The sequence below is a fragment of the Anomaloglossus baeobatrachus genome, chromosome 1, assembly GCF_048569485.1.
Source record: "Anomaloglossus baeobatrachus isolate aAnoBae1 chromosome 1, aAnoBae1.hap1, whole genome shotgun sequence".
In the NCBI taxonomy this organism is placed as follows: domain Eukaryota; kingdom Metazoa; phylum Chordata; class Amphibia; order Anura; family Aromobatidae; genus Anomaloglossus; species Anomaloglossus baeobatrachus.
The window spans coordinates 337,136,781-337,153,581 of record NC_134353.1 but is presented as its reverse complement, the minus strand read 5'-3'; the positions used below and the strand labels follow the sequence as shown (position 1 = coordinate 337,153,581).

The 16,801-nt window shown below is 43.7% G+C and overlaps 1 protein-coding gene across 1 annotated transcript in view; it reads left to right on the top strand.

Annotated features, from left to right (window-relative positions):
- Window positions 1-16,801, top strand: part of LOC142292369 (rod cGMP-specific 3',5'-cyclic phosphodiesterase subunit beta-like) — a 113,096-nt gene that overhangs the window by 32,557 nt on the left and 63,738 nt on the right. Inside the window, exons 5-6 of the mRNA XM_075337696.1 lie at window positions 8,971-9,045; window positions 12,337-12,401. Of these exons, the coding sequence (XP_075193811.1) occupies window positions 8,971-9,045; window positions 12,337-12,401 (140 nt within the window). The remainder of the gene's footprint in view (window positions 1-8,970; window positions 9,046-12,336; window positions 12,402-16,801) is intronic.

Sequence of the window (16,801 nt, the reverse complement as noted above, 5' to 3'; positions counted from 1 at the left end):
TGGCTGTGCCGGCCAACCTGGTGCCACTCTCCACCTGTGCACTCTGGTGTATGTGGGACCTCCCTGGCGTGGAGCACTTGGAGGTCCTCATTTGCGTTCCAAAATTCCAATGGTGATCCTTCCCTTTTGAGCCCTGCCGTGCAACCAAACTATAGTTTTCCATCACATATGGTGTATTGGTATACTCAGGAGATTTTGCCAATAAACTGCATGGTTCATTTTTTCCGGTTACCCTTGTGAAAATTCAAAATTTGGGGTTACAGTAACATTTTTGTTGCTTTAGTTTCTGTGAAGTATTTGAAGAGTTAACAAACATCTTGGATGTTCTTTTGAGCATTGTGGGGGTTGCAGATTTTAGAATGGGGTCACTTTTGGGTATTTTCTGTCACCTCGGCCTTTCAAAGTCACTTCAAACGTGATATGGTCCCTAAAAGAAATGATTTTGTAAATTTTGTTGGAAAAATGAGAATTTGCTGATAATATTTTAACAAGAGATGAGCGAACCGGCCGTGGTTCGGCTCGAGTTCGGTTCGCCGAACGGAGGTCTCGTTCGGTTCGTCGAACGTTCGACGAACCAAACTCGAACCAATACGATATAATGGGAGGCAATCACAAACACATAAAAATGCATGATAAATGTACACAAACAGTTAATAAACATTGCCATAACACTTACCGGTCCCCGCGATCCCTCCTGCACTCTGTCTCCTGCCGCTATTCCATCCGATGATCGCTGAATCCTCCCGGTGACCAGCACTGCCAGCAGTGATGCAGGACCTATCGTGACGTCAAAATAGCCATGTGACCAGTCACGTGGCTATTATCTCATTGGCTACAGACTGGTCACATGACTATGACGCGTCATGTAGGACCTGCGAGTGCATCTCTCCGGTACACGGTGCACATTGTGTTTCGCCGTGTACCGGCGACATGCTCTAGCACACGGTCGACTCCCCGTTCCGTTAGGGACCGGCTGACACAGCCGGTCATTAACGGAGATCACCGTTGCCATAGCAACGCAGTTAGCAGTGACGTCACCGCTAACCGCGGCTCCGGGAGCACTGTTGCTATGTTAACGCGTCTGTCAGCGTTACCGCTGTTACCGCTAGCAGCACTGATCTCTCACGGAGTGAAGGCTGCACGCTGCTTCCCGTGCAGCTTTCACGGAGTGAAGGCTCCACGGGAAGCAGCGACTTCCCCCATGCAGCAGTGATGTAGCAGAGCTGCATTTGTTGAACGAGAAAGACAGAAGACCATGGATCGTGGAGGGCTGACAGGGGGTAATAAAGATGGAGTCTCTAATGTGTCTGTGTATTTATTTCTATTAAAGTATTTTTTCTCTGTGTGGTGTCTTTTTTTTAACCCTTTATTGGAGATTCTTAATGGCCGGGTCAAACGTGCCTGACATTAAGAATCTCTGGCTTAATACTGGCTAGTAAAACAAAGCCAGTATTAACTCATGATTACCCAACAAGCCACCCGGCTCCAGGGCTGTTGGAAGAGTTGGATACAGGTCCAGATGATGGCGCTTCTATGAGAGCGCCATTTTCTGGGACGGCTGTGGACTGAAATTCGCAGCAGAGGCGCCTAGAAACCTCGGGCTAACCTGTGCTGCGGATTCCAATCCCCAGCTGCCTAGTTGTACCTGGCTGGACACAAAAATAGGGCGAAGCCCACGTCATTTGTTTTTTAATTATTTCATGAAATAAGTGAAATAATTAAAAAAACGGGCTTCCCTATATTTTTGGTTCCCAGCCGGGTACAAATAGGCAACTGGGGGTTGGAGGCAGCCCGTGGCTGCCTGCTGTACCTGGCTAGCATACAAAAATATGGCGAAGCCCACGTCATTTTTTTGGTGGGCAAAAATCTTCTGCATACAGTCCTGGATGGAGTATGCTGAGCCTTGTAGTTCTGCAGCTGCTGTCTGCTCTTCTCCATACAGACAGACAGCAGCTGCAGAACTACAAGGCTCAGCATACTCCATCTAGGACTGTATGCAGAAGTTTTTTGCCCCCTGAAAAAATTATGTGGGCTTCGCCATATTTTTGTATGCTAGCCAGGTACAGCAGGCAGGTACGGCTGCCCCCAACCCCCAGTTGCCTATTTGTACCCGGCTGGGAACCAAAAATAAAGGGAAGCCCTTTTTTTATTATTTCATGAATTTCATGAAATAATTAGAAAACAAATGACGTAGGCTTCGCCCCATTTTTGTGTCCAGCCAAGTACAACTAGGCAGCTGGGGATTGGAATCCGCAGCACAGGTTGGCCTGAGCTTTCTGGGCCCCACTGCTGCGAATTGCAGTCTGCAGCCGCCTCAGAAAATGGCATTTTCATAGAAGCGCCATCTTCTGGCGCTGTATCCAACTCTTCCAGCACCTGCCTGCTATACCTGGCTAGCATACAAAAATATGGCGAAGCTCACGTCCTTTTTTTGTAGTTTTTTGGCAAAAAAAATAAAAAATGCTTCCCTGGATTTTCCATTGCCAGTGAAGGTAACACCAAGCAGTGGGGGTTAGCAGCCAGTAGCTGCTTGGATTACCCTTAGCTAGCAATACAAAAAATGCAGCGGGAACCCATATATATTTTTTTTTAATTATTTATTTAAATAACTAAAAACAAAATGGGCTTCCCTGTATTTTGATTGCTGGACATCACAGTGCTGTAAAAATAAATCTTTAAAAAACATGAAGTAGCGCTCCGCGGTATTTTTGATTCTCAGCGCAGATAAAGCAGACAGCTATGGGTTGCCACCCCCATCTGCCTGCCGTTACCTTGGTTGGCAATCAAAATACAGGGAAGCCCATTAATTTTTTCTATTTAAAAAATAGTTAAAAAAAAAAAATGACGTTGGGTCCCCCCATTTTTGATAGCCAGCTAGGGTAAAGCAGACGGCTGTAGCCTGAAAACCACAGCTGGCAGCTTTACCGTGGTTGGGGATCCAATGTGGAGGTCCCCTCAGGCTCTTTTTTTATAATTATTTTATAAATATTAATAATTACACAATAAAAGTAGGGTCCCCCCCAAATTGGATCACCAGCCAAGGTAAAGCGGACAGCTGTGGTCTGGTATTCTCAGGGTGGGAAGGTCCATAGTTATTGGGCCTTCACAGCCTAAAAATAGCAGGCCGCAGGCACCCCAGACGTGGCGCATCCACTAGATGCGCCAATCCTGGCGCTTCACCCCAGCTCATCCCGTGCCCTGGTGCAGTGGCAAACGGGGTAATAAATCGGGTTGATACTAGCTGTAAAGTAACCTGAGATCAAGCCCAGCAGTTTGTGATGTCATGGCGTCTATTAGATACCCAACATCATAAACTGTCAGTACTATCAAAAAAAATCGACAAAAGAAATTTATTTGAAAAAACAGTCCCCAAAACATTTCCTCTTTCACCAATTTATTGTAAGAAAAAAAATAAAGGGGTCCCACGACGACTCTGGACCATCTAGAATATGGGGGGGGAGACACTCAGGGAACGTATCCCCCATTTTCTAGGAGTGCGGACCCTTCATGTGAGGAGTGTGGGTGCAATGAATCTGCACTCACTCTCCCCGGGTCCACAGCAGCAGAGTCCATGTCGTAATGGTTGCTACCAAAGCTGCAATGCCCTGCTCATGAGGTAAGGGCATGCTTAATCAGGAGAACTACTGTAGAGGAAGCTCTGCTCACTGGTATATAGGTGGTCAGAGGTAATAATAGATAAAATTAGTGAGTAACCTCGGCACTTTAAATCTTCCAGACTAAGTCAGTAAGTCACAACGGATAGTAATGCAAAATCACTCTTTATTGGTCCGTATTAAGAAAAAAATTTTTTCATAAGCATATATGTTTTTGTCCAAAACAAGTTACAAATGACGTTTCGGCCTGAGCCTTCGTCAGATTGGACTTATCTGCATGTAATCATGAAAAATGACAATAATCAGTATCACATAAGAGTGAGAGAACAATAACATAAACTCGAACAATGTAGAGGTACAATTGGGATGCAGCAAAAAAATTGCAACACAGCAAGAAATGAAACACATGATACAAATGTCATAATACAGTACAAGGACAATATAGTAATGACAAATATGGGGTCAGAGTAGGCTTAGACAGCTCTGGTACGAAAGAGATGTCAATCATAAAGTAACATGTGCAGTAGGTGTAGAGCTACACTATGCATGGCAGAGCTAATGGGTAGACTGACCATATAAAAAGAACGGAGAAAAAGTGGAGAAAAATTAACTGACTTAGTCTGGGAGATTTAGAGTGCCAAGGTTACTCACTAATTTAATCAGGAGAACTATTCTACATTTCCAAATATTGGTATTTGCTGATATTATTGTTATTCCACCTACTATATATTGGGAATAGGATCTTGGAGATAGAATACCCCTTTAAGTCCAGTTATCCAGCTGAATGAATACTTAACAACAGAGCTCGCTATTTAGATGTGTTTTCTTGTGGCGTATAACGGACTCTCATGTTTGGTAGTCGTTCAGCAGGGAAACTATAAAAGCAAATCCCTCCATTTGGAAATGTAGTATATAGCTCTCCTGATCAATTATGTTCCTTACCTCATGAGCAGGGCATTGCAGTAATAATAATAATAATTTATTCATTTATATAGCGTTATTAATTCCATAGCGCTGTATGTCTTTGGAGTGTGGGAGGAAACCGGAGTACCCGGAGGAAACCCACGCAAACACGGGGAGAACATACAAACTCCTTGCAGATGGTGTCCTTGGTGAGAATTGAACCCAGGACCTCAGCACTGCAAGACTGCAGTGCTAACCACTGAGCCACCGTGCCGCCCATTTAGCTTACAGATGCATAACCACCACTCACTGTGTCTGAACACAGGAAGCTGAGCTGACAGCCGCTCTGTGCATGCGGCAGCGTCTATTGTGAAGGAGAGGGCCGTGGGGGGATCAACGCTGCACAGGTACCGTGGGACACCGGGGAACACCGGTGGGGTTATAGGGGGTGACCTGGCAGGGCCTGGGGAGGAGTGTGCCATGGCACATGCAACAGAAATCAGAGGAGTAGGGTGAATGCGGCCGGCGCGCTGCTGTGCGCGCGGCCATCTTGGATTTCTGGGAGGGCATCGGGGGGGGGCACTTTGGCGACACCGGGGGACCGGAGGGGACCGGGGAGGAGATTTATCATGTTTGTTCATGCCAGATGGGAGATAAATAATTTTTTACCGGCGCTGTCATTTACTGTAACATGATCATCGGTGTACGGTGTATACCTGTGATCACGTGAGTGGGGACCGGAAAAACCGTCCTGAATCATGATCTCCAGGGTCTCAGCTAGCCCTGAAACCCCGGAGATTTTCTGACGCTGGGGGGCGTTATTCACTTATTTCTGCCTGCTGTTTATAAACGGCAGATCAGAATAAGGCTACATTAACACGACCGATCCATTTTTGCGGCTGCAAACAACAGTCCGTTTTTTTTCACGGGTGCATCCGTGTGGCATCCGTTTCCGTTCCGTAGACGGTCCGTATGTCATCTGTTTGTCATCCGTGTGCCTTCCGTTTTTTTTGTGTACTGCAAAAAAACTGAAGGACGGTAAATGCATAAATTTACCCAGGATCCATAGCTTCATCCTACATGAGGCGGTCACATGTTCACTCCAGTGCCATTTTCTACTGCTTTTCACAGCGTAGAGCGCTCTGGTGATTTTCTTGTGCTTGTGCACTTCATATCAGTCTTTTCTGTCATTATAATGGCAGAAAGACACATAATGTCCCACTCTCCTGCATTTTGTAATTTTGCACCCTTTGGTGCCTTTCATGTGGCACTAAGGGGTGCTTAGATTTGTATTTAGCCAAAAAAATGAAAAAAAAAAATGACGTAGGGTTCCCCCTATTTTTGTAGCCAGCTAGGGTAAAGCAGACGGCTGCAGCCTGCAGACCACAGCTGGCAACCTCACCTTGGCTGGTAATCCAAAACTGAGGGCACCCCACACTGTTATTTTAAATTAAATAAATAATTAAAAAAAAAAAAACACGTAGGGGTCCCCCCAAAATTGGATCACCAGCCAAGGTAAAGCAGACAGCTGTGGTCTGATATTCTCAGACTAGGGAGGTCCATGGTTATTGGACTCTCCCCAGCCTAAAAATAGCAGGCCGCAGCCGCCCCAGAAGTGGCGCATCCATTAGATGTGCCAATCCTGGTGCTTCGCCCCAGCTCATCCCGCGCCCTGGTGCGGTGGCAAACGGGGTAATATATGGGGTTAATACCAGATGTGTAATGTCACCTGTCACCAAGCCCTGGGGTTGGTGAGGTCAGGCGTCTATCAGATACCCGACATCACCAACCCAGTCAGTAATAAAAAAAAATAGACGACAAACACATTTTTATTTGAAAAAATACTCTGCAATACATTCCCTCTTTAACCAATTTATTAGAAAGAAAAACAAATCCAGGTCTGGTGTAATCCAAGGGGTTGCCATGACGATCCACACTCTCCCAGTCAATGAAGAGCAGGATGTTCCCCATTGGCTGGGAGAGCAGTGCAGTGACCTGAGCTAACATCAATGGGTCAGCCCAGGTCACTGCAGGGCATGACAAGTGCTGCTGTCAGCGAGGTACATTACCTGCGCTGATCTCCTGCACTGCCGACAGCACCTGTCACTGAGTTCAATGACCTTCACAGCCAAGTATCGCGAGAGGCCCGTGACGTCACCGCTAGTCAGTCTCGGGTCGGAAGCGAGAGAAGGTGATGTGACAAGCGGCGGCCATGGAGGACAGTGACAGCGCTGAGGTCAGGACTTCATCACCGCAGGTAAGCCGAGTGGGACCATGTGTGCAGAGTGACAGGAGGACGTCAGTGTCGTGGACTGCATGGCTGGGGACGTGTGTGTGTGTGTGTGTGTGTGTGTGTATGTATGTGTACATGCCGCGTGCAGGAGGGGGCGGAGTGAGCTGAGCGGGGAAGTGTGGGCTTCCTGCATGTAACTAGGATAAACATCGGGTTACTAACCAAAGCGCTTTGCTTGGATACCCGATGTTTATCTTGGTTACCAGCTTCTGGCAGGCTGCCAGCGATGGCTCCTGCACACTGCAGCTGTAAAAAGCCCTGCTTTTTGCTGCTAGAACCGTTCTCGAACGTATCTAGAACTATCGAGCTTTAGCAAAAAGCTCGAGTTCTAGTTTGATCTAGAACACCCCCAAAAATCACTCGAACCGCGAACTGGAGAACCTCGAACCGCGAACTGCGCTCAACTCTAATTTTAACCCTTCTAACTTCCAACAAAAAATTGTTTCAAAAATTGTACTGATGTAAAGTAGACATGTGGGAAATATTTGCTAACTGTTTTGTGTACCATAATTCTCTGGTTTAAGCGCATGAGAATTCAAAAGTGTGAAAATTGCTAAAAAAAAAAATCTCAGAACCACTGTGATCTGTTGAAGCGTTCCAAAGTTAGTACCACATTAAGTGACACTGGTCAGAATTGAAATAATTGGGCTGGGGGGGGGTGAACGGGTTAAGTGTAACCATTGATATTTTTGTTTATTAAAATGTTGTTTGAATGCCATACATTAAGAATTGATTATGTCAGTCTTAGTAAATACATGTGTTTTGTGTAAAAAATAGTTAATATTTAAAAATAGTCTAAAATATATTAAAATTATGATTTTGCATATGTGTGCATTCCAACTATGTATAAGTCAGCAAAAGGAAACAGGAGAATCCGGATCTCGATAAATGAAATCACCTTTTATTGATGTGCATTAAAATCCCTTTTATGGCTATGTGCGCACGCTGCGGATTTACCGCGGATTTTACCGTTAATTTGCCGCGGATTTGCTGCAGAAAATGTGTCAAACATTTCTGCAGTCATTCCCCAGCAAAACCTATGCGTATAAAAAAATGCTGTGCGCACACTGCGCTTTTTATACCTACGGATTTACCCACGGAATTAATGTATATGTCACTTCTGTTCTGCAGATACCTGCGTTTTTTGCCATAGATAATGGTAAAAAACCGCAGGGACCAACCCGTGGAAAAACCGTGGCAAACCGCGGCCAAAACGCGGCAAAACGGTTTTACCGCGTTTTTTGCCGCGGTTGCAGTATTCTGCCAGAGGGTGCGGATTTTTCTTACGAAAAGTCCATTTTCTAGTGCGCACTGCTCCGTTGATCACTGGATCAGTGATCAAGGGTGTAAGCCTGAAACATGTTTTCATATATTTTCCTGTTATAACATGGATTTTAATGCACATCAATAAAAAATGATTTTATTTATCGAGAACCGGATTCTCCTTTTTCCTTTTGGTGTTTTACTGCGGGCCAGAGGTTTGAAGAAATTTTTTTCCGAATGGATACAGTATATGCCACGTATGTATTCAGTATTGTGGTGAGCATAGAAACGTTTTCTTTTTCTGACTATGTACAAGTCAGATCTTTAAAAAATAAAAAAAAAATGTAACCCTGTATTGTATATTAAAAAGGAAACCACAATATTTACGGTACTTTTTCTGATCACCTTTCCCCCAAAAAGTATAAAAAGCAAACAAAAATTTGTATGTACTCCCTAAATTGTACTAATTAAAATGATAGCTTGCCACAAAAACAAATCACAGAAAAAATAAATAAATGTATGGGTCTTTTAATATGGCAAAACAAACCAAAATTTCAGTAAAGCAGTAACGGAAAGAAAAGAAAATTAAAATGATATAACTTTGTTATCGTAATGGTACTGAACTGTAGAATCATATTATCAGGTCACTTTACTGCTCAATGAATATAAAAGCAAAACCCAAAGAAGCAGTTGAGGATTTCGATGTTTTTCATCTTTGACTTAGAAATTGTTCCCCCTTTTTTCAATAAATTATAGAGTACAGTAGATGGTGTTATTTAATACAATTAATTTGTTAAAAAACAAGGCCTCATATGTTAATAGAACAAAAGTGGCAAAGCGGAAAAAGCTGTGGAAAAAATACAAAATTATTAAAATTCCAACCTTTTTTTTTATTAGGAATTTTTTGACCTTTGGCCTGTTCTGATGGGAGAGGTTCCTCCTTATTCTGGACCACGCACACCAGATGGAAGGGTAAGTTATCCGTAAGTTAATATATGTGTGGGTTTTTTTTATCTTTCATAAGGATAATGCCTGCTTTACACGCTTCAATAAATCTTTCAATCCGTCGTCGGGGTCAAGTTGTAAGTGACGCATGATATAGAAGGGTTAATAGTTTCTCTTTTTCTTTATTAAAGATTTATTGTTATTAGTAAGTATATCTGATGGTAGTTCATAGTCATTATGGAGCCTACGGAATAAGAGGCAGACTCAAGGATTATTATGGTTTCTAAATGTTCTTCTTATCTCATATGCATGACTCTACATTTTTGTTTTGCTAAAACTTAAAGGTCATATGAACAATTAGTAAAGTTCAGCTTGAAGTTTTTTTCTTTTTCTTTTGCAATATCACATTGATCTGTAAATGGTATAAATAAACTGTACTTTGATGAAATAAACAGAAGAAATTGATCATGCCCACATGGATGCTGGTCTTTTCTCTCCGAGCGCTCGATCTTGATTAGGTCTGAAGAGGCCTAACTCAAGAGGACCTCACTGGTGATCCCATAAGCTGACTTGTGACAAAACAGAACAGCTACAACACGCACATCCTGCATCGTTCGTGACGTATTTGCGTGTGACACCTACGTGCGATCAGGATTGAAAGAAAATACGGTGATCGCATACACGTCGTTTATTCATCATACATTGGACGTTTTGTTGTATGAACCTAGTGAATTGTAACGTGTGACATCCCTCATACGATTTTTGTGTCTGAGGCTATGTGCGCAGGTGTGCGCTCTGCACCGCAGCTTAAAAAAGGTCCGCTTCAGAGCGCAGCTGAAAAGCTGCGTTCTGAAGCGCCTCACAATGTCTGTCATGCACTAATCTCTGTCAGTCGGTCACTATCTCTGTCCCTCACTCTCTGTCCATGTCAGTCTATCCCCCTCTCTCATATACTCACCGATCCCCGATCCCCGGCTCTGCACGGCATTCACACTGCTCCGGCGGCTTTTACTGTTTTGAGAAAGCCGGCCGCCCATTAAACAATCTCGTATTCCCTGCTTTCCCCGCCCACCGGCGCCTATGATTGGTTACAGTGAGACACGCCCCCACGCTGAGTGACAGGTGTCACGCTGCACCCAATCACAGCAGCCGGTGGGCGTGTCTATTCTGTGCAGTGAAATAAATAATTAAATAATTAAAAAAAACGGCGTGCGGTCCCCCCCAATTTTAAAACCAGCCAGATAAAGCCATACGGCTGAAGGCTGGTATTCTCAGGATGGGGAGCTCCACGTTATGGGGAGCCCCCAGCCTAACAATATCAGCCAACAGCCGCCCAGAATTGCCGCATACATTATATGCGACAGTTCTGGGACTGTACCCGGCTCTTCCCGATTTGCCCTGGTGCGTTGGCAAATCGGGGTAATAAGGAGTTATTGGCAGCCCATAGCTGCCAATAAGTCCTAGATTAATCATGTCAGGCGTCTATGAGACACCCTCCATGATTAATCTGTAAATTACAGTAAATAAACACACACACCCGAAAAATCCTTTATTAGAAATAAAAAACACAAACATATACCCTGGTTCACCACTTTAATCAGCCCCAAAAAGCCCTCCTTGTCCGGCGTAATCCAGGATGCTCCAGCGTCGCATCCAGTGCTGCTGCATGGAGGTGACCGGAGCTGCAGCAGACACAGCCGCTCCGGTCACCTCCACACAGCAAATGAAGACAGCCGGCGATCAGCTGAGCTGTCACTGAGGTTACCCGCTGTCACTGGATCCAGCGGTGGATGCAGCGGTGGCCGCGGGTAACCTCAGTGACAGCTCAGCTGATCGCGCGGCTGTCTTCATTTGCTGTGTGGAGCTGATAGGAGCGGCGGTGTATTCTGCAGCTCCTGTCACCTTCATGCAGCACAGCTGGACGCGACGCTGGACCATCCTGGAGTACGCCGGACAAGGAGGGCTTTTTGGGGCTGATTAAAGTGGTGAACTAGGGTATATGTTTGTGTTTTTTATTTCTAATAAAGGATTTTTCGGGTGTGTGTGTTTATTTACTGTAATTTACAGATTAATCATGGAGGGTGTCTCATAGACGCCTGACATGATTAATCTAGGACTTATTGGCAGCTATGGGCTGCCAATAACTCCTTATTACCCCGATTTGCCAACGCACCAGGGCAAATCGGGAAGAGCCGGGTACAGTCCCAGAACTGTCGCATATAATGTATGCGGCAATTCTGGGCGGCTGTTGGCTGATATTGTTAGGCTGGGGGGCTCCCCATAACGTGGAGCGCCCCATCCTGAGAATACCAGCCTTCAGCCGTATGGCTTTATCTGGCTGGTTTTAAAATTGGGGGGGACCGCACGCCGTTTTTTTTAATTATTTAATTATTTATTTCACTACACAGTATAGACACGCCCACTGGCTGCTGTGATTGGGTGCAGTGTGACACCTGTCACTCAGCGTGGGGGCGTGTCTCACTGTAACCAATCATAGGCGCCGGTGAGCGGGTAAAGCAGGGAATACGAGATTGTTTAATGGGCGGCCGGCTTTTTCAAAACAGTAAAAGACGCCGGAGCAGTGTGAATGCCGTGCAGAGTCGGGGATCGGTGAGTATGAGAGAGGGCTGCTCAATTCACTTACTCAGGAGTTTAGCGGTCACCGGTGAATCCTTCACAGGTGACCGCTAATCAGGACGCGACACAGACAGAGCCGCAGCATGACCATGAAGTCGGGTGAGGTTCACCCGAGTTCATTCTGACAGTGCGGCTCTTTCTGTGTCTGCTGTCATCTGCCATTCAGCTCTGCTACATGGCTGTCTATGTCTGCTGTCAGCGGCCATGTAGCAGAGCTGAATGGCAGATGACATAGTAAAAACGCATCCCTACACATTACACACGCTTGGCAAGTCAATAAATAAAAAAAAAAAAAGGGTGTCCAATGCATACGTCACAGATCACATGATCTAAAGGATCGCACACAAAATTGATCAATTTAACATAGACTACTAACGCACGTGTGACAGCAAATGAACGACCTATGTGCAATCTCATTCAATCGCATATGCGACCTGGGCGTGTCACATCGCATACGAGATCGCATACCTAATTGTAAGGTGTAAAGCTGGCTTAAGGCCAGATGGAGCAGATATCTTTGAAAACCGGTCCAACCCATCCCCCACTCTACCTGGCCTTATCTCGAATGTCCAGAGTTGGGGTAAACAATACATAATACTCTATGGAGTTATACTATTAGGTAATTCACCATTACTATAAATATGAAATCTTGTTTTATTAGTTATATTTCTGTATTTTTAGGAAATTGTATTCTACAAGGTTATTGATTACATACTGCACGGAAAAGAAGACATCAAAGTTATTCCGTAAGTATATTTAGAGCATACATGTAGAATATAAAGTACCTTTAGAAAGTAAGAAAGTGTTTTCCCCTGTTTGAAACAGGTAGAATTGTGTGGATTGTAGGGGGTTTTATCAGACCTTTAAGCTGGCTTTACACACTGCAACATCGCAAACGACATCGCTGTAACGTCACCGGTTTTGTGACGTAGTAGCGACCTCCCCAGCGACATTGCAGTGTGTGAAACACATCAGCGACCTGGCCCCTGCTGTGAGGTTGCTGATCGCTACAAATCGTTCAGGACCATTCTTTGGTCCTTTGTTTCCCGCTGTGCAGCATGATCATGTGTAAAGGGGACTTAAATGTGCAGGCAGCAGGAGCCGGCTTCTGCGAACACTGGTAACCACGGTAAACATTGGGTAACCAAGAAGCCCTGTCCTTGGTTATCCGATATTTACCTTCGTTACCAGCCTCCGCTGCTCTCACTGTCAGTGCCAGCTCCTGCTCTGTGCACGTGTAGCAGAGTACACATCGGGTAATTAACCCCATGTGTGCTGTAACTAGGAGAGCAGGGAGCCAGCGCTAAGCAGTGTGCGCTGCTCCCTGCTCTCTGCACGTGTAGCTACAGCACACATCGGGTAATTAACCCCATGTGTACTGTAGCTAGGAGAGCAGGGAGCAGCGCTAAGCAGTGTGTGCGGCTCCTGCTCTGTGCACATGTAGCTGCAGCACACATCGGGTAATTAACCCGATGTGTACTGTAGCTAGGAGACCAGGGAGCCAGCGCTAAGCAGTGTGCGCTGCTCCCTGCTCTCTGCACGTGTAGCTGCGTGCGCTGGTAACCAAGGTAAATATCGGGTTGGTTACCCGATATTTACCTTAGTTACCAAGCGCAGCATCGCTTCAGTGCATCGCTGTTGGCTGGGGGCTGGTCACTGGTTGCTGGTGACAGCTCACCAGCAACCCGTGTAGCGATGCTCCAGCGATCCCTGCCAGGTCAGGTTGCTGGTGGGATCGCTGGAGCGTCTGACTGTGTGACCTCTCACCAGCAACCTCCTAGCAACTTACCAGCGATCCCTATCAGGTTGGGATCGCTGGTGGGATCGCTGAAAGTCTCAGTGTGTAAAGGGGCCTTTACAGCAGTTCAAAAGAAGGACTATCTACTGTCAGTCCAGCGCCTATAGGGGCTTTCTACTGCATTTTAAAAGACTTGTAAAAAGCTGTATATTTTTGCAGACTATTTTTTTCTTAAAGTGGGAGCCATCACATGAGTTCTTTTAGACCATTTTTATATACAATCATGATCAAATTGAGATTGACACAAATTTTGGTTTTCTCAAAATTTGCTATTTCAATGTTTTTAGATCTCATAGGGCTCAATCAGAAGTCAGTTTTTCATATGCAATTGCTATTGTTTTTTAACGGGTAGCACCATTACAGTCTCTGGGGCTATACACATGCTCATGATTTTTGTAAGCTGAGGGGTACATGTGAAATCACGTCCGATATTGATTTGACTGGATCAAACTCGCCAATGCAAATCTATGGGTCAGAGCTCGTTCACACAACCGTATGAATAATCGTTCAAAGTTTCAACCAAAAAAGTGGGACAATTTTGTTCTCACTTGTCATCCGTGTGCAGTCTGTATGTGATCCGTTTTGTTTTATATTACTAATTTACAGGACCATTTACAGTTTCCTATGTTACATAATTGAAGTATATCCATAAAAATTGAATGCTATATTGTGGCATCCATGTTTTTCTCTCGCACTAATAGAATTCAATGGCTCTCATCTGATTTCCAGAGGAAAATCTTGCATGGTGAAATTTTTTTCACATACAGATTCGGTCAGTGAAGAAAAATACAGTCATTTGCACTGCCTCAATGAATAATATTGGTCAGATTGCTGCCTGTTTTTTTCATGAACAACATTTGGACTGGAAATATGTACATGTTAATGAGCCCTTCTGGTTAAAATGATGTGGAAGGGCCCATATGTTTTCCCACACGTATTGTTGACTTTGTGCATGCGGTCTATGGAAAATCATGCAGGTACATCCAATTTTGTTCCCAATGCTGGATCAAAATTGGCAATACAAGTCTATGGGTCAGGTCTCGTTCACATAACCATATTTTCAGTCCGAGTCCTAGCCTAGATCAATGTTATTCAATGGGCAGTGCAGATGATCAATTTTTGTCACTGACTAAATTTGTGTGTGAAAAATATCGCTATTTGCTTCTGTTATTCAGATAAGATTCATCCATTCAAGTCTATAGGTGCGAGAAAAAAAAAATCAGATGCCACAGTATAGAATCCAATTTTTACAGATACATTACAATTCTGTAATGTAGGAAACGGAAAATGGTCCAATAAATTATTTAAACCGGTTGCTGTAGAAAATCGGATTGTACATGGATGACAAGTGAGAATGAAAACGTAAATGAACCCGATGAAAAAATTAAATTTGACGGCACTTGAATGACATTTTCACAGACTGTCAGAATGGAGAAACGTTTTTTTCCTGCAGGTATAAGAAAAACTGATGACACTCGAATCACACTCTTATCAAAGTCTGATCCCCAAAAATCGGTCAATATTCTTCTATGGGTTCACACAACTGTATAAAAATAATGTTGGGTTTCATTCAGAAAAGTGGGACAATTTTTTTTTTCTCACATGATATCCATGTACAATCCATACACAATACATTTTTTTTACAGCAGAAGCTTTACAAGATAATTTCCTATGTTACAAAATTGTAATATATCCATAAAAATCAGATGCTATACTTTGGCATCTTATTTTTTTTGGACCAATAGTCTTGAATAGGTGAGTCTCATCCGATTTCCCAAGGAAAATCGTGCATGTTGTGATTTTTTACACACATTGATTAGGTCAGTGACAAAATTGGTCATCTGCTCTGCTTCATTTAATAATATTAGTCCAAGTGTTGTTCACAGACAGCTCTCAAACTGAAAATATGGGCATGTGAACGAGCATTACATGAGAAAATCGGACATCTGCATGAGCCCTTATATAAATTTGCAGAGAAAAAAAGGGCTTTTCCATGACTTTGATATTGATGGCCTACCCCAGGGATGGCTCATCAATATTAGTTTGATGGTTCTCTGACACCTGATGATGTGTATAGCTCCCGTGGTGGCCAAACTTTCACAGTGTACAGAATTGGAACTACTCAGCTTTGTACACTGTTCCTGGGTTGCCAACCGTTCAGAAATTCCAGGACAGTCCATAAAAACAGGGCACTATAACTGAGGCTGAAGAAACTTATACAGATTATTTTGACCATAATTGTTATCATTTTACCATTTTACAGTTTATAGTGAATGCAGAAAATGACTTTATATCAGAATTATGGGCTATAGACATGTATCACTTATAACCAGAATAATTTATGATGGTTTTCCAATCTGACTGTTTGATAATCCGTCAAGAAAAAAATAAAGAGGCAAATTGGCAATCCTACACTGTGAACTGGACTATCCCTGGTACTGAACTCAACTCCCATTGAAGTGGGTCACCTGGTGTTTGTCAGGATTACTCAATTTTCCTCACCCCCGTCACAGTGGGTACTGTGCAGTGATGTGTGGCATGCTATTTAGGGGTTTGCACTCCACTTGTCCATGTTATTCACATGCACACTGATTAGATTTGTGGATGGTTTTTTTTACTAATTTATATTGGTTTGTGCCACTGTATTTCATTAGCCATTGGTATAGGTATATCTGGCTTTTATTTGGATAGCTTATAAGCACTGTTCTTGGTTCAGGCTGTTTTATATATGTACAGTAGATTACAAATTGTTCAATTATAATACAATTATAATGGTAGAAGTGGAAGCACTGATGCACAAAACCGGCCTCAAAAAATAATAGAAGACTGAACAAGCATGTACACTCATGGCCAAAAGTTTTGAGAATGCTACAAATATTAATTTTTACAAAGTCTACTGCTTAAATTTTTCTAATGGCAATTTGCATATACTCCAGAATGTCATAAAGAGTGATCAGCTTAACAGCAATTACTTGCAAAGTCAATATTGGCTAAGAAAATGAACTTCAACCCCCAACACACATTTCAACATCATTGCATTCCTGCCTTAAAAGGAGCAGCTAACATTGTTTTAGTGATTGTTCCATTAACACAGGTGTGGGTGTTGATGAGGACAGGGCTGGCGATCAATCAGTCATGATTAAGAAAGAGTGACACCACTGGACACTTTAAAAGGAGGCTGGTGCTTGGTATCATTGTTTCTCTTCAGTTAACCATGGTTATCTCTAAAGAAACACGTGCAGCCATCATTGCTCTGCACAAAAATGGCCTAACAGGGAAGAGTATCGCAGCTACAAAGATTGCACCTCAGTCAACAATCTATCGCATCATCAAGAACTTCAAGGAGAG